Source organism: Pararge aegeria, chromosome 4, assembly GCF_905163445.1.
Source record: "Pararge aegeria chromosome 4, ilParAegt1.1, whole genome shotgun sequence".
NCBI lineage: Eukaryota > Metazoa > Arthropoda > Insecta > Lepidoptera > Nymphalidae > Pararge > Pararge aegeria.
The window spans coordinates 14,538,969-14,557,839 of NC_053183.1; the positions used below are offsets into that span (position 1 = coordinate 14,538,969).

Genomic DNA, 18,871 nt, shown 5'->3' on the forward strand with positions numbered 1-18,871 from the left:
AATATAACCAATTGCTGCCATTTTACAGAAATTCTACAATGGAGGTTGATGAATACGTTTTATCTAAAAAAGAAAAAGAGACTCTCAGAAAACGACGTAGGTCAGGTCTCGTAGAGGCTGTCATAACAATAATGGATACGAGCACCAATGAAAAAAGAAAAAAAATCGAAGACGAAAAAGTTGAAAACGACAAGAAAACTGAAATTGGAGTAGAAAGTACCCAAAAGACTGAAGAAAGTTTAAAATATAATAACAAAACCGATAAAACTGCTGAGAAAGTTAATGATAAGGATGTTCCAATTCCAACACCTGCGAGTACCAAGGATGAAGAGAAAGTACCAATTAATAATGTCGAGAAGCAACAAATTGTTACTACAACGCCGATTAAGGCTGTACCAAAAGTGAGACCGACCAAAACCAGCACACCAAAAGAAAAAGAAGAAAGAGCTATAACCCCGAAACAAAAATCCGTAAAATCAGACAAAAATGAAAAGGACAAGCACCATGACAAATCCAAATCACAAAAACGAAGTTCAAGGAATAAATCGCTTAATTGCAGCCAAGTTGAAAAGGTAGACAAGAATGCTGAAACGAAAAGCGATAAAGGAAATTTATCTGATAATACAAAAGATAAAGTTAAGGAGACTATCATCATTCCTTCTAAATATAAAGAAGGTGAAGCTGCGAAGCCTATTGAAAAAGCAGATAAACCCAATAATAATGCTACAGATAATTCGACACCTGTTATGGAACAAATGCAGCTTGATGAAAATATATCCTTAGCTGTGCTAGCTAGGGATTCTCCTAAGCAAGATGTTTCAGGTCTTCCAACAATAACTAGCGTGCGTAGTCTTTCAACGGCACCTCAAAGTACTAGCACAACCACTAATACCACTGCACGTCCAAGTCCAAATACAATTGAAATAACCATAGCAGCGAGTAATGCATCGAATGTTTTTACGCCGTCTAGCTCAGAAAACGTTCGTAACATGGAAGCGGTAGAAATACTGCAGAATTTGAGAACTGACTCTGACAAACCTGTAGTGGGCAGGGTCGGTGTGAGGTCGTTTGCTAGAATGACGTCACCACCAGCACCGCCACCACCACAACCAGAAATTGACATGCAAGAGGAAGTCGTAGAAGTAGAGGTCAAAAACGAACCAGTAGATTTTGACGATGCGGATCGGCAAGTGGAAAAACTTGATTTGATGAAATCCTTTCACTTGCGGCCGGTGAATCCGCCCGCATTGGTCAACTTACGTGATGTGAGAATAAATAAAGTGGTCGCTACGCCCGTAATCCAAAAACCTGTTGCGAAAACAACAGACGTGCGAGCCAGGGCTAGGAAAACGTTCCCTCAGCCTAGGAAGGACGGCAGTGATAGTCGATCTGAGTTAAATGGAAAAAATTCCATGGTATATATCCCGATAAAGCCTCCGACTACTCAGGCGCCGGCACAAAGGCCGACCCGTCCTATTACTATTAACGGGAATGTGAACACCCAGACAGTAAGACCTCAAGCACCAACAACAATACGTAAGTCTAATTTTCTTACATAAATATTCGTCTAGCTTTCAAGCGGTTATGAACTTAAAGCGCCATAACTACATTATTGTGTTAATTCTCGCAACTTCTGTGTGCTTGAAAACAATAATCTTTTTACTAATCTTACAATCTCTTTTCGGCTTTGTCGGCCAGACGCGTCAGCTAGTTCTACATGTGAAACCTTAAAAATTACGTGTCTAATTGTGCTTAAAAATTAAATAAGTCTTATGAAAAGCATAGACAAGTAAAATAAGCTTTGCCGAATATTTATCGATCCGATTTTCACAGAACTGGAGCTATTAGGTAGAAATAGGGATAAAAAATATTCTAGATCTGTCATCAGTCGTCAAAAAGTTTCCGTAAAAATTAGTTTTTACTCACGAAATGGGAACCTTTCTTCGTTAGTTTTCTAGGGAAAAGCGAATTTGTTCGAGCTTAACTTCCTTAAAAGCTGTAAATGTAACGGTGTATCTTTTTTAAAGTTGTAGAAGAGCTTTTTGTGACAAAACTCGTCGCTGCTAAGAACATTGTTGCAAGGCTGTGTTCCGGTCTGAAGGGTGTGGTTGCCGGTGATATTATAGGCACATCAGACCCACGGCGGCAGGTCGTGTTCCTGGCATGCCCTGCGAAGATTTGTTCTGTTCATAGGGGATGGATTTTAATCACCATCGATTGGGCCGTCAATTAATACGGTTAAAAAAGCAATCACATGTTTTAATCATTATTTTAAACTCTAAACAGCAGAATCATCAGTAAAAAACCTAATCGCCGGGGTGATTACGTATCGCGCGACCGGCTTGCGACAGGCGTAAATCTTGCAATCACTGCTGTCGAACGTGTCTTCCATACAATAAATAAATAAAAGTGACGTTTGACAGCAGTGATTGCAAGATTTACGCCTGTTGCAAGCCGGTCGCAAGCCTGTCGCGAGATATTTTTTGGTACAACTACCGAGAGATTTCTTAGCGTATTTTCACCTTCGATTTCTTATTTCAGCGAAAAGTGTTGTTAATACCCTTACAACACCACATGTAACCTTACCTATGAATTCTCTGTCAAACTCCGCATCGAAGGCTCCGACAACGTTTGTAACCAACACTCACAGTACCCCGACATGTGTGCCCACCGCTGGACAGATTCCCAATCTTGGTCAAGGGCCCACTATTGGGCAAGTTCCCAACACGGTGCACACTGTGCCCTTGCTTACATCTGTGAACGGACAGTGGACTTTCAGCTTACAACCTATGATGTCAGTTGGTGGTGATGTAAGTAAACATGTATTCTAAACTAATATTTTATTAAAACAGCTACTGCCAGCCTTCTAGCACAGTCGTTAGGTTATCGTAAAGTAATATTAGATCTACCTTTACCTAAGTTTAAACAATATATTAAAACACATTAAACAAATCGTGGTTACTACAAGATTGATGAATTCCTTAAAGACAAGGCTGCTTGGAAGCAGGCAACTCCGCTCTCATCTCTCACAAAACAGAAATTCAAAAGATTAAGCTATAAAATGATGTTGAAAAAGAGCAATCTGAGTCACTACAAATTGACTGACTTGTCTTGTGAGTTTCAAAAGTGCTTATATATTAGTCCTACTTTAAATAAATGAATTTTGAATTTGAATATCGCTACGGATATTATTCGTAAGTTTTTTTCTGGTCTGGTATGGTGGAAGCATAGAAATCTTAATAACAAGGTACTAAAAATGTTTTCAATTTATCGCCGCGTACGTAACTCAGAGCACAACAATTGTTATTTGATACACTAGCACCAGACTTAAGCAATAGGTGGCCAAAAGATCGTGTAAGTCGGGGTTCAACCTTGTGCCTTCAATCAAGCCTTTTTTAAACATTACGCTCCGCCGAATTGGTGTCGTAACTTTAGATATCGACTAATGTCGTTAGTCTTCTCATGTGAGTTCTAACTAAAGTCGGACAAGGCAATGCCGAAGTGAGTAACGCCTAATCAAACAAGATCCCAGTAGGGGCCAGTAATGGATCCATAATGATGATGCCGATATCTTTCAGGGTCCGGGCTCACAACCAGTTTTGAACGGATTACCTGATCGCAACCCGCAATTCATACCCGTACCGCCATGCAACCCGCTCTCTATGCTTTCGTCTACGCAATTATTATCAAACAATAGTAATAGTTGCAGCGGTAATTCTAATAATAATAATAATAATCATGGTGAAAATACACCAGTGGAGGTGAGTGTTGGTTTATTTTTCGATTCTGTAAACAACATTGGTGTCGATTCTTATAAATAAAAAAATATACTATGAAAATACACACATCGCAACCTAGCCCCAAATGAAAAGTAGATTGTTTTATGGCTACCTTATGGGTACGTATAATATACGTACGTAGATGACTGATGAATATTTTTATGAAAAATATACCTAAATACTAGTAATATGCAAACACCCAGATACTAAAAAACATTATTGGTCTTCACACAAACATGTTCCAGTTGTGGGACTTGAACCAGCCTTGGACTCAGAATGGTTTCTGCCGACTGCGAAAATTGGCCGTCAAATCTTAAGATTGAAACTCTTAAAACATTTATATTCTTCTCCATAACTCTGAATAGAATGGCACCAATGTTTCTTACATTGGTATCGATTCTAACCTTAAGATATATCATTTTATATCGACTTGAATATAGTGTTGGTAACTTCCCTTAACCGCACCATTTACCGGTGCTCGAACCTTCAGTCTTAACATATTGCTATTCTTCTCCACAAATAACATGATAATAAGGATTGTACAACATTCAGATCTGCCAATTTTGTTCAGAATAGTATGACTTTTCATAGTCCTTTTCCTACTTTAGCTAATATTATAAATGCAAAGTTTCGGATAGATTGTGTTTTTACTCTTTTACGCAAAATCTACTGTATTCATTTTAATGAAATTTGGAATGAACCTTAAGAGATCATATTATATAGACGTGAATATAGTGTAGGCAACTTTCCTCAACCTCACCATTTACCGGTGCTCGAACCTTCAGTCTTAACGTATTGCTTCTCAACAAATAACATAGTGATTAGGATTGTGCAACATTCAGATGTGCCAATTTAGTTAAGTTTAGAATAGTATGACTGTTATCATAGTCCTAGTCCTACTCTTATTATTCAAAAAAAAAAAAAATTAATTTATTATTAATATAATAAATGCGAAATTTTGGTTATATGGATGCTTGATACTCTTTTACGCAAAAAGTCCTGTATTAATTCTAATGAAATTTGGTGTGGAGGTAGATTATACCTCGGATTAACACATGGACTAATTTTTATCCCGAAAAAATGTACAGGGACTTATGAAAAATCGGACGAAGCCATCAAGCAATAAGCTAGTGTTATATAATATAAAAAAAACAATTATATTTTCTATATACAACTTGTAATAGGACCTACGAAATAATCTTGAAGGATGCATACGTATCACCTTGTAAAAATATTAAATCAAAAGAAGCATATTTATTTTTCTATACAGTAAAACTATGGCAGTGATTTACTCAAAACATATTAGGTTTTCGGTTTCTCAGATAAGTCTCAGAGACAGTACATGATGTACCTCTAAAGCCTATGACGTATTATTTCGGTTATCGAATTTAAAAAAAAAATTTTTTTAATCACTCGAGTCGGGTACAAGATTTGCATAAAGAACGGGTCCACGAGGATTTAACACCAGCAATGTAGCTCAAGTTTATGGAAACTGAGCGGCACGTGAGACGTGTTTCTTGCATGCTCTGCGAATTGCTCTGATCCATGGTTTGGTTGGCCAGTCACCTAAGTTGGGCCATCTGCTTGGTCTAACACTTAATACTATAAAATTAAAAAAAAAAACATGTGTTCTAGATGCCACGCCTGCAACAGCGTCCTTCATTAGTAAACCCGTTCGATCCGAACGCGCCCGCCGGTACTGTTCCCATACCTTCAAGTGCTGGACCGCTTACCGCCAAACTCAGCCAGAACGCTGTAAAGGTGAGCTACAACTATATTCATATATATACAGTGCATCTTTCTTAGAACGTATCTCGACTTCCTGAATTTAACAACTTTATTTGATAGACGTGCATTGTTTTGAATTACAATTGAATTGCCAATGTAAAATATACCTTTAAATTTCGAATATTTTTTGGAACATTCTCGTCCAACCATCAATTAAATTTTTATAAACATATGAACTTTGCCAACCCAAAACTTTATTGAGATGAATAATAAAACTATTATTAACAACTTTATACTAAGTTTTAGATCAACCTCACCTCACTATCATTAACACTTATATTTCCCTTTCGGTTTGTTATATGAGGTTGCACGGAACTTTAACGAAAGCGTAATTAAAAAAAAATGTCATACAGACGTCGTATCATTATTATTTTTTATAATTTATAGTCAATGGTGCTAATCATCTTAAGATGCTGTTTGCATACAAATCTACAGTTTCCATCACCGATTTCGGCCACGGTGGAATATATCCAGAGAGATTTTCCAACTAAGCGAGATATAGCGCAAACAGGTGTAATCTGTTACCTCAATCTCATATTCCTGTGGGACGGCGTCTCCGACAAGACCGGCCAGAGATCAAGCACAGTACTGACCGCTTATCGTTCTCTCCAAGTGAGAGAGGGTTCATGATAGCCAATTTTCAAACTCCGGTTTGGTACTAAGTAAAAAAGAATCCTACTAATATTCATCTCATCAACCCATTACAGGCCCACAACAGAGCTCGGGTGTCCTCCCACAATTGTCCAGTGCGGATTGGTGGACTCCACCAATCCGCACTGGACACCTTTGAGGAGATTATGTAGAACTAATATTATAAATGCGAAAGTTTGTTGTTTAATGGGTGGATAGATGGATGTTTGTTACTCTTTCACGCAAAAACTTCTGTACCAATTTGGCTTAATTTTGGAATGGAGATAGATTATACCCCGGATTATGGGCTTCTTTTTAACTCGGGAAAACATACGGTTCCCGCAGGATTCATGGAAAAGCAAAAAAACGGCTTACGAAGCTGCGGGCAACAGCTGGTTACTTAAGACCCGATCCGGATATTGTACCGTGACCTCGTGATCTGCAGTGGACTGTGGAACGTGCTAACCCACCAACGTGGCAGTCACACATATAGTACATTATTGATCGAAGAATTCCTTAGAAACACAAACCAACAATAGTTTTCATTCTCCAGTTAGCGGATTTCTTCAGAAATCTGTTGGAGGATTCGTTGGAGAAGATAGATGACCCCACGTCGCAGGCGACGCTACTGAAGGTGCAGCTTGAACAGGCCAAGTGGAAGCACCAACAAGAGGTCAACGAAATGAAGCATACACACGGTAAGCTTATTTAACTTTAATAAATGACATTAAAAAAAACATTTGTTAAACCCCTTTGAAGGTATAGTCGATGTCTATTAATATCATGTATTCACTCTCACGTAAATATTTATTGTATCTTTAAGTATTTAAATATTTACCTGTTGTTACATAGGCAAGAGTGAATAGGTATTTCTAGGCAAGGGCGCCCCAACATATACAGCATCATTGCTTTACATCAGGCATGATAGTTGTCCAGCGCAAGTCTATCAATTATGAAAAAAAACAAATGAAGTTAAATCACTCTTAAGTATTATATAAATATAGAAATCCACACAAAATCTCATGGATATTCCACACATTCCACATTAAAGTTAATCCTAGGTGTGAAATAGTCTTGCATCGCAATTCAACGATATTTATTCAAAATAATCATCGAAATATTTTGAACATCCAGCTAAGTTTGTTGTCGGCTTCTTCTTAGACCATGACGCATTTGAAACTCTCGTAGCTTTACGAATATGGTTATCGCCATTATCTCACTACCGTGTACATATTTCTCATGTAATGTACGTATCAAAAGTGCCATCTAACAGCCTACTTTAATAAAGATATTTTTGACATTGCAGAATTATTAATAACGGAGATGCGAGTAGCCTTTGAGAAAGAAAAGGCGCGCACAGTCAGCGAAATGCGGCGAGTGGCGCAAGTGGAACTCGAGGCGGCTGTAAAATCGGCTAAAACTAAACAGTGGTGAGTATATCTTTCGTGGTGGATCAACCTTTGACAGACTCATCTAAAGCTTTCTTTAAAAGTTTTTAGGTACTTATTGCATGTACATATTAAATTGGCAGTTTTTGTTAAATGTATTATGCAACTATAACATATTAATTATTAGAGTATTTTGGTCATATTATGAGAAACAATAAAAATATGAACTCCTTCAGCTCATTATTCAGGGGAAAATTGCCGGCTACGTGGCTAAAAAATTTACGCCAATGGTATATTTCCGATAGGAGTCGGCACTGCAAGAAGAACATATTACGCTATGTATAACGCTAATAACGAATTCTCTAGAAATGTTAGAAATCCAGAAAGATCGGTCCTATATAAAGCGCCTTACTCGGCTTCCTATTTAAAAAGCGGTTAAAATTTTCTGAAGTCATAGCGCGGACGGGTTACGAGACGCCATGCAAGTTTGTATAGGATTTTTTTATTATCAGATTATGTATGCGAACGAACGTTACTGAGACAAAATCTCAAATGCTACTGCACTTTTCCAGTAAGAATTTAGTTTTTTTATTTTAATTGAATTACTCAAATTGAATATAACCAAAATAAGGTACAATCCAATCCGTACCTACCTAGATGTTTTTCTCTTTCTGATTTTGTTTTCTGCTTTCCGAGCCGACGTCGCCGAGGCCGTGGGTTCGATTTCCACAACTAGAAAATGTTTTTGTGATGAACATGAATGTTTTTCCGTGTCTGGGTGTTCATATGCATATTATTAATGTTAATGTACAATATTAAAAAATGTGTGTAGGTATGTATTGTCGATGGCGAAGTTTATTATTTATTTATTTTATCCACATTTTTTAAGTATCCACATAACTAAGAAAATCGAGCTAGGTGACCTAATAATGTATTGGTAATTTTTTTCCGTCAAGAGAATGTCACACTCGTGAATATCAGGTAACCTGGTAATTTTTTCCGTCAAGAGAATGTCACACTCGTGTATATCAATAGCCTATAACAATTCACTGCTGGACTAAAAGCCGCTCCTAACAGGAGAGTTTTCCCATTATCACCACGCTGGTCAGACGTTACTGCCCGTTTTCCGTTATATTCCCATAGTCGCCTCATATGACACCCGCGTGAAGTGGAGGGTTGGTGACACCTGACAACTGATCTGCGCAAACCACACGGCATACCATTCATTGTCATCATCTGTACTTGTGTACAGCAGATAACAATAAAGTCACAAATATATATATGGACCAGAATAAATCATCTTAATATATATAAATCTCCTGTCACGATGTTTGTCCTCGATGGACTCCTAAACTACTTAACCGATTTAAAATTAAATTGGTACACCGTGAGCAGTCTGGTCCAACTTAAGAGATAGGATAGCTTAGATCTTTAATTATAGTCGCAATTTTATTTTATTTCAAATTATTTGTCTGTAATTAATTGGCAGTCACATGTTATATATATATATACTACTATACTCATTTAAAGCTTAGCGATACTGAATACTTTAAAAACAAAATCAAACGCAGACGAAGTCGCGGGCAACAGCTAGTATATTATAGATCTATTAATAATATTTGTTGTTTGTTATGTTCAGGCACCTTAATGCCCATTTTAAATCAAACACCTTAGTCAAGTGTAGCATTCAATATTTACTTGTGATTGCAGGTGCGCGAACTGCAATCAAGAAGCTCAGTTCTACTGCTGTTGGAACACGTCGTACTGCGACTACTCGTGCCAGAGGTCGCACTGGACACACCACTTCGCCACTTGCACGCAACAGAAGAATGCCGTAAGTGTTCACGACAGTACTTCCATAAACACAACACATAGCTCTTTCGTATAACATACACATACATCATCATCATTATGTTAACCAATTGACGTCCACTGCTGGACATAGGTATTTTGGTAGGAGTGCCGCTTGGGTCTTGTGACTCGCTTTCTTCATAGTATATTATATATACAACGTGTAACGAAATAACGAAATACTGTTGAAGGGTGCGTAAGTATATTTCATGAGGAATCACCCTGTGAAAATATTAAATCTATACCTAAAAGAAGCAAATTTATTTTTCCATACAAACGAATTCAAAACTAATTGTTTTCTTATGGCAACCCTATTGAAGATAAAAGACCGACATGTACATAGTACCTACGCTACGCGACGCGTACCAAAATTAAATTACATATTAATTAATTTTGCATGTCATGTTAGGGCTGTATCTGTTTTTTTTTTCAGAATAAACTATGGCAATGGTTTACTCAAAATTTATTAGCCTTTCGGTTTCAAAGATAAGTCTAGAGACAGTAATGTTCCTCTGAAGCTTCTGAAGGATTATTTCGGTTTTCATTTACACGTTGTATATGTACTATATATTTAATTGTGTAAATCAATTAACGGAATAATACTTGGGAGCCGTTTAAGGTATTTATATATACAAGACAAATAATATACTTTAGCTAAGATTAGTAGATAACTTAATATACTTTTTGTGACAGAGCTCGTCCAGAGTAGTAAGGCCGCCGTGATTATTTAATTGATTAACTTTTTTTTATTCCCGCGGGAACTCTCTTATTTCCCGGGTTAAAAAGTAGCCTATGTTCTTTTCCATGTCAAAGGCTACATGCATGCTAAATTTCATCCAAATCCGTTCAGCCGTTTTTGCGTGATTGAGTAACAAACATCCACACTTTCACATTTATAATATAAGTAGGTTCTTTAATGAAGCAGGTTAAACAATCGAATCACAAAACTTCTATTTTATAACGATACAAATGTATTATGTATTTGTAAATGATTTGTATTTTTTATTTCAGGATAATAATCCCAACGAGAATGGAAGCCTTCTAGATAGAAGGCTGCAACCCGCCTCTGACAATCTCCCAGTAAGTTCTGCTTAGCATTTTCCGAAACGTAGTAAGGTTGAAGTGTGCTGAATTACGGACTTTTTTTTATTAATATCAAGCAGCTCGGTGTATCTATTCGTTCGTGATCTGATCAGAAATAAGATACGTAAAAGAACCACGGTGAATGAAATATTCATCAGGAAGTTGCATAGCTGAAGCGTGAATCGTCCCATTGTTAAATGAAATAATTGAATATTTCATTTATACAATATTATGAAAAAAAACTTTGAAACTTGGCTTCAAAAATGGCTATAAAAAATAGGCAAGTACTGTAAAGTTTATCTAAATTCAGCCCACCGATTTATACGACTTCAATGAATGAATCGTGGACATAGGAGTTTCCGAATTCAATTTAAGATGCGTTCTAAAATTAAAACAATAATCGATAACGCACCCTGGATACTAGAGGCTTAAATGAAAAAAAACTTATGCCGCCATCAGGTGTAATTGCAAGCAAACTCTGGTCTATATATTTAAATAAAGTATACACTCAGCCCTTAGCTTGGCCCTGAGTAGTTAGTAGGTTACCCCCAACGCCATGACATAGACAAATATATTTTGATGGTTTTCGTGTACGGGTGTTGCAGAAGAGCTCGTCAGCGCCGGCGGTCGCTGTCGGCTCAAAGATCACACCCACCAGAGTCTATGCGCAGGCGCAGGACGGGCATCCGCAGAAAACTTCCATCATAGGTAAAAATGTACATCTAGCCCTCTAGTAATTTGGCTTATTTTGCAACCTTCCATGTTCTTAACAACATGTTACGACGATGTGTGCCTTTGTTGTATTGCTTCTTTAGGTCTTTTTTGCAAAAAAAATATTCCATAAAAACGCCAATTTCATATTTGAAATTCTTGGAATTTTTCATCAATTTATTGATCGAAGGGGAAAAATCAAGTAAACTTATTACTTAATTTTTCCCCTTCGATCAATAAATTTACTTGATTTGCTGTCAATCGCCAAAACGCGTGTGTGAAAAATTTCATCAATAAAAGGGATTTTAAATATGACCATGTAGGTCATTTTATTTGTATTGTTATTTTATTCACAAAGTATTAAAAAAATCCTAGATACTTCGAACCCTCTAGCCTTCTTTGGGTACCTTCCTCTTAATAGACTAGGACTGTGTACTTAAATGGTGCTTTTTTATGTTATATAATAGTGTAGATGGGTAATAGTTACAAAATAAAGTATTATGTATTTCCCTTCCTTCACGCCCTAACTAAGCAACCAATTAACTTGATTTTTGAAATAGAGTTAGTTGAACGGACGAAAAGTAATATAGGCTACTTTTTATCCCAGGAAAAAAAGTTCCCACGGAATTTGTAAGAAAAAGGTTTAAGCTTGCTCACAATTCCATCGACTACACTCTTAGCGCTTTAAATTGAGGAATATAACTATTTTACTGTATTTTCAACTTTTCAAATTTATACTAAGGGTATTGTAAAACATAACTTGTCCCCAGTGAGTATGGTGGAGGATCCTAGCGGGAACCCAATGGTGAAGTGCGTTGGTACCTACAAGTCACCTGGCACTCAGCAAGTCTCGCCGCTTCTGATAAACAAACAAGTGAGTTTAAACCATCCAGCTCCTTAAATTTACACCTCTTCATACACAACCAATCAAAAATCCAGGTGGTGGGGATAAAGCAAATTTCATCCCCACCACCTGGAGGGTTTTATTCCACTGTCCGCTGTAGTAGATCTTTTCTCTCACGGAAATACAAGTTGTGGAACCAACTTCCATCCGCGTTGTTTTTACTTGACATATGGGATAATTTAATGCGATAAACCAATGTCTCAAAGGCCTGGTCAGTGTGTTATTGGTGCTTCCTCTGTTGATGTACATGGGCGGCGGCGGCGGTGTTCACTTAACATTAAGTGACCCAATGGCTCGTTTTGTCGCTAGGTATTTATGTATCTTATAAATAAAAAAAGCAACCTGTCAAGATAATATTGGCTTGACTGACGCTATTCCACTATGGACTACAATACTAGATTTGAGCGACAGTACTGAAAATTCAGCCAATCACAATAATTTTGATAATCGCAATGTGTCTTGGGTTGTTTTAAGCCCTTTCATAACTCCCTCAATATGGTGTCAAATATTCACACAGGGATAGGGAGAGAAAATCCTAGTTAGTTTAAAACGAACAAAGCAAAATCAAAATCAGTTCATCCGTTTGGGAGCTACGATGACACAGAAAGGTCAAACTTATAACAACCGTCGTTAACGTCGTTTTTGCGTTGCATGTTTAAATATTGTGCGTTATTTATTTATTTATACTCTTTATTTCTACACTACTCAGAAAAACGAAAGAAAAAAAAGAACAAACACTTGAACAATGAAGCAGGATACAAAAGGCTGTGTTGTGCAACTTTCAAATATAAACAATTTCTTGGTATCCAAAAAGATCGTATAAATTCTATGGTTTTCTCTTTCTATGGTCATTAACTACCTCTTTGTCATAGAATGTCAAAAACTCGTCTCGCAAACGAAAGACCGGTTTGGTTTGGTCTGCTGGCAAAACCAAAACCAAAGTATTGACCGAACCAGTATGATGCCCGTTAGAAACAATTATAAACCGTTCTTGCTCAAGGTTAGCGGTTTAATCCTTTAGCCATCGATCACACGATACTTTTAGCATCCGCGATTGCCGATTTAGTCGCATTTTGGAAGTTTGATGACACGACCAGCATACAAACTGACTACTACAAGATTTGCTTGCACGCTATTGAGGGTCGTTTTCGAGTATCATAACAATACTCGAACATTAAGAGTCATATAGATCTTATTGTATGTTATTAAAGCTCAGATTTGTCTACAGTTCTTCGGTTCCGACTTTTGGCAGAACGTTTGTAAAATAAAAATCATTAAAATCATTTGCAATTTTAACAGACTGATATTAAGCCCATTTAACTTTGGCGGTGTAGACGATTCGGTATCTATAGAATCCGTAAACACGCAATTTTGTTACAAACGTAGAAAATCATCCAGACAAGATGAAGCATCAAATCAATCGCTATAACGCGCGATATGTGTTGTGATACTGAAATTATCGAAACCCGATTCAGAATCTAAAGTAAAATCACTAACCGCTGATGATAAAGTATCGTGTGTGCAATGACTTTCACTTAGAAGTTATCAAGTGATATTGTAGTTATGAGTACTTAGCTCCGCACAGGATTCCCCTCTGGAGACGCAATTTTATTGGTGGATGGGAGAAGCACACAAACTTGGAAAATTAGAACGAATGCCACAACGAGAAATCTCCTCAAAATATGTATTGCCCAGCTCATTCAGTATATTCTCGTGCGGGTAAATTTAGCAAAGCGGGTTTATAAACAGAGTTGTCGTCAAACTAAGGGCTAATTTCAGATACGTTACACGTTTTGCTATATCGAGCCATTGCCGCTGACTTAGCGTACGTAACTTAAGAAACAATATTTGAACTAAAACATAAATTGAAATTTACCAAAATGTGATTTAACGAAACATCATACAATTTTAATTTAACAGCACACTCAGTGGCGTGCACAGGGTTTTTGACCAGAGTATGCATAAAGCAGGTACATGGCATGAAATGGAAATATTTCCCTCCAATACGACTTTTATCAAATAATTTGGGTATGCAGTGCTTTTGTGCATGTATGAAGTGCACGCCACTGAGCACACTCTCATGCAAATCTATTTAAATAAAATCTTATAACGTAGAATTGGCTTTTGTCGGTTACACTTAGTTATAATATTATCTAAAATTTATATTTATATGAAATAATATTAAATAAAACTTATTCTTTAAAATTTGAGATTAATCAGTAACGCGTCAGCGGTAATTGCTGAATGGATATAGCAAAACGTGATTTACAAAGTTTCAACGTTACAAATGTCTGTTTCTTTAGCATGTTTGACTATACGGATCATCCTAGGTCGTACTAAATGTAGTTAACAGTTGAGATTCTCTATTAAGAATTTCTTGTTTTAAGTAGAAGAGAGATTAGATAGAAGTTGACAATGTAGTGCAAAAAAATTCAAAAAAAAATGTGTATTTAAGTCGGGTTCCATGTGCGATTGTTAAAATGTCACTATTACAATGAGTAGTTTAACGCAGTGTTGCCACCAATAAAGCATAAATTTTTAGTTAGTTATATTTATGTTTTATTTTTTAATTTCCAGATTTTGAACGACGAGAACGCAGCCAAGAAAGTGATGACGACTGGCGGTTATCTTATCGTAGGAGCAGGTAACAATGCTCCCCTGACAACAACTAGGCGCAACCTTCCTGTACAGTTTGCGTATAACACGTGAGAAACATTGACAAGCAGCAGTGAACTCTTTGCTGTCACGTTCAAGGAAAATTGACTCTATACAGTTATTATAAGAAACAGCATAGTTGTAAACGCGACGTAGCTATAACAGTCAAGTGAATTGTTGTCAGAAAGGTGAAAGTGAAGTCAGAATATAGTACTGAGCATAGTCTGTATGACTGATGTGCAAGTGTTTTATTTTCCAAAAAATCTTTAATTTTTTTATATTTAAAAAAAATTTAACACATTACATATAATATACTAAATAAGTTTAAAGATAAGTTGGAAAATTTATCTTAAGATTTCTGGGTGTTAAAGTGAGAAAAATAAATACATAAGTAATATGAGAACTGAATCACTTAAATTATGCATAGTGTCAAAAATTGTAAGATAAAACACTTTTTGTGATGTTCAGGATCGGAGAAGTTTTGCTTAGCAATTTAAAGTGCATGGTTTAACACAGAAATATGTACTAAAGAGAAAATTATGGTCAAGTGACAAAACAAGTGCATATTTTCACGTATATTTAGCCCTTTATGCTTGGGTAAGTAGGATCTGAGAAAATATAATAACTTACAACGTAGCAAAGTAAATTAAACATAAAAATCATGTTCATACGATCACTTGCCCATAGTGCATTATATGTAACTAAGTGAGCACCAAACTTAAATAGTGCCAACTTTAATTGTGTTAAAAATGTATAGTAACTTTAGTGGAATTATAATGCCCAGTTGGTATAACTATCACAGGTCCTAAGTTTGATTCCAAGGTCATGATTGTCAGTAGCAAAGTGTTTTGTGTAATGGAATTATCAATATGACCCCTTAATAAGGAAATTTGATACGTTCTAACACAATTCCTTAACATGTCAACTTTATCTGAATTGTTGTCGCTGACATGTGATAATAATCATCAGAGCTCATCTTCATTAGGAACAGTGTTGCAATATTATAGCTATTAATAATTTGCTGAAGCAATAATAGAACCGATATTTGTATGTATTTAAGAATTGTACATTTAAGTTTATTTATATTTACATAAGAAAAAATATAAATGTGATGTTCGGAACCCCATGCTTTTTACATTTAAGTACCTATATTAATAATAAAAGATCTATCTCTCCAATGAGAAAGAAGGAAAATTGATGATGCACATCAACATTAGACTAGAGATTTCAAAACTTGTCCAATTATATGTGGTAATGTATGCAAAAAAATACTTGGGTTAATCTATTATGTGAATGAGTAGCGAGCAATGCAAAGTTATACATGAAAAAAAGCGCGTTGAAGCATTTAATTTTATAATTCATGTTTACCCTTTGGTTGTAAATTTAATTATCTTTGTTAGTTAGTCAAAATTACATTTTAGAAATATGATTGTGATCCAAATATATTAATACTAATAAATATTACTACATTATGTAGCTTAATTTTTTTTGTACATATTCCTCTGTATAATAAGTTTTTGATTGAAATTTTTTAATTTCAGTTGCCAGCTATAATATAAAATAACAGATATTGTGCAAGTATGTTGCTTCTACCGCTACAATTGTAGCCATCGATTTTTTAAATTGTCTGCTTTAAAAGCATTGCTATAGACTTAAAACACTTTAGCGACCGAACACTTACTCAACTTGAATTGAAAATGTTAGCCTATATCATGTAATATAAAGTTTCATTTTAATTGTATGACATGTAGAATAGTGCTAGATTTGTTAAATACTACTGTCTCAATATTATTGAAAAGTTTGCTTTATGTCACATAACGTTAAGCTTACATTACAATTGTCCAATTTTAGCAGAGTCTGAATTCAGAGATAATGTCTAAATAACTGAATAGTTTACACTGTAAAATAAGCATAATCCGAATTTCCAGCTCTATTACATCTCAATAAAAATATGCTTGTACAATTGCTTGTGTCTTATTGCAATAAAAATGGCGTTATATGTATTAATTGGCTGATAGTTAAGAGTCTTTTATTGATAGATTAATGTGTATAAATCTTGTTATAATGTTCAAAAGTTCAATAAATGTGGACATATTATGACAGAACTGTGAATAAGTTCGTATTTTCATATAAATAAACCTATATTAAGACTGGTATTTCTAAGTTGGTATTATGATGTGTTTAAAAGATGTCAGCTGGGTTCATAAGAAATTGCTTAGGATAAAGATAGAGATAGAGAATAGAATAGAGAAAACTGGAAATTTTATTTTAATCAAACATTAGTTACTGTTTTGTAATTAAATATGCACTAGCCATTCTTCTTTTTCAAATGCTTCCCCCGAATTGTATAAATTCTGTGGCAGTTGCTAATCAGAAGCAACATATTCATTCATCTTAATCACTAAGATATCTTCAACTCATCCTGTGCCGGTGTTACAGCGGACTTTTTCCCGCCCGATTCGCAACTTTCTATACTCCGAGAAGTTGCTAAGTATGTTTCAAAATAGCAACGATGTTTTCATTATTTCTTATTTTTTTGAAAACGCACTTTACTCTTAAAGTAATAAAGCATTTTGGGATACGAAGAAAAAAAGGACCATGTTGGTGTCTATAATAATGCACATTCTATGGAGGTCGCTATAATTCTTGATACATAGTGGAACAGTTTAAATATAAAATCTTTTTTTATGTCAAAAGTATCTACAAATAATGTGCGACAATACCACGTAAGGTTGCACACACCGATATATAAATGTAAATATTTTATATATTATATTATCCAAGTCTTATAAAAGTAGCTTTCGTTCTAATTTATTATTACTATTTTTTAGCAATGATAGTGGAATAACATACATTGAATGTCTATGTAAAATATAAGGATTTGTAGACTTCAAAAAGTTTTGTAGGTTGCTTATAATTTTGTAAATAAGTGTTAAAATATTTTTACCCTCCTAGCTAGCTTATAGGTATTTTAGGAATTTTGCTGTCTGGTTAACTTCATTTTTATGTCAAGTAGGTCACCAAACGGCCTATCACTACTATACTATTTTTATCATAGCAACTATTATATAGGTAATTATTAATTATTTTAACAGCTAAGCTCAATATATCTACTTCCACTGTCTGTTTTCAAATAACCGATAAAAATATATGCTTGAAGTTGCATTATAAATAAACAGTTTAAAAGTTATACTGATAAATGTAGATCGATGTAGTAGGTAGGATTATACTTTAAGGAATTCACTGAAATTTGATGATCAAGTGCAAATTGTTGTATTTTAGGTATCATGTACAAAATTGTCATAATTTTAAAAATGATTACGAAGTAGCATAAAGCCTAGTGTATCATTAGTTTGTCGAATCGAATCTCAATTAAATTTTGTTTCATATTACTACTATTAATTTGTGTTATTGTAATTGGCAAATCCTTTGATTCTTAATGCGCTAGATACGTCATCCCAAAGATAAGATACAAAATGTAGCACAAAAAGTTACCGATTTTAGTTTTTTACCGAATTGATGGTTCTTATCATGCGAGTGTTTATAATATTGAATATAAATTGAAATATGTATTTCCTTAGTTATCATATTCCGGCCCTCTTTTGTCACAAACACGAACTCATTGGCTTTCTCTTTATAAACTTATTTTTTTCTGATACTGGACAGACATCTAGTATATTATTGATCGAAAGGCAAAGCGCTTAGTGTAAACTATATGAGAATATTTTGGCAAATATATGAGACTTTATAAATGGGATTCGATTCGAAGACTTAATAGACAATGGTTTTCATATTTTTATGTGTTGAGTTCTGGAGGCATGTCGCTTCTAGCAAGTAAGATACGAAATGTTTTTGTTTCAATAAAAGAATGTCGGTGTAATTGTTGTTTTATTGTTTCTAAAAGCTGAAAAGCAGCAATCCTAACTGAAAGTTGAACTAACGTCACATACTCATAAGCGTAATCTGTCATTTCTAAAAGAGCTAAAACTAGCTGTAGACGAAATGATGCTTTAATGTATTAGGAGCATACAAATCATATCGCGATGGTCTAGTGGTTAGCATTTTCGAAGTCCGAACTATAT

General features: G+C 35.3%; 1 protein-coding gene across 4 annotated transcripts in view; it reads left to right on the forward strand.

Annotated features, from left to right (window-relative positions):
* Nucleotides 1-18,669, forward strand: part of LOC120637676 — a 38,252-nt gene extending 19,583 nt beyond the window's left edge. For 3 of the 4 annotated variants that reach the window (XM_039909619.1, XM_039909621.1, XM_039909620.1), the window contains exons 11-21: nt 29-1,536; nt 2,542-2,810; nt 3,579-3,761; nt 5,415-5,540; nt 6,751-6,895; nt 7,504-7,627; nt 9,296-9,419; nt 10,448-10,516; nt 11,116-11,227; nt 12,001-12,104; nt 14,712-18,669. In XM_039909619.1, the coding sequence (XP_039765553.1) occupies nt 29-1,536; nt 2,542-2,810; nt 3,579-3,761; nt 5,415-5,540; nt 6,751-6,895; nt 7,504-7,627; nt 9,296-9,419; nt 10,448-10,516; nt 11,116-11,227; nt 12,001-12,104; nt 14,712-14,843 (2,896 nt within the window). In that variant the 3' untranslated portion in view covers nt 14,844-18,669. The remainder of the gene's footprint in view (nt 1-28; nt 1,537-2,541; nt 2,811-3,578; nt 3,762-5,414; nt 5,541-6,750; nt 6,896-7,503; nt 7,628-9,295; nt 9,420-10,447; nt 10,517-11,115; nt 11,228-12,000; nt 12,105-14,711) is intronic. The other variant, XM_039909622.1, reaches the window with a different exon arrangement.
* Nucleotides 18,670-18,871: the final 202 nt, after the last annotated feature.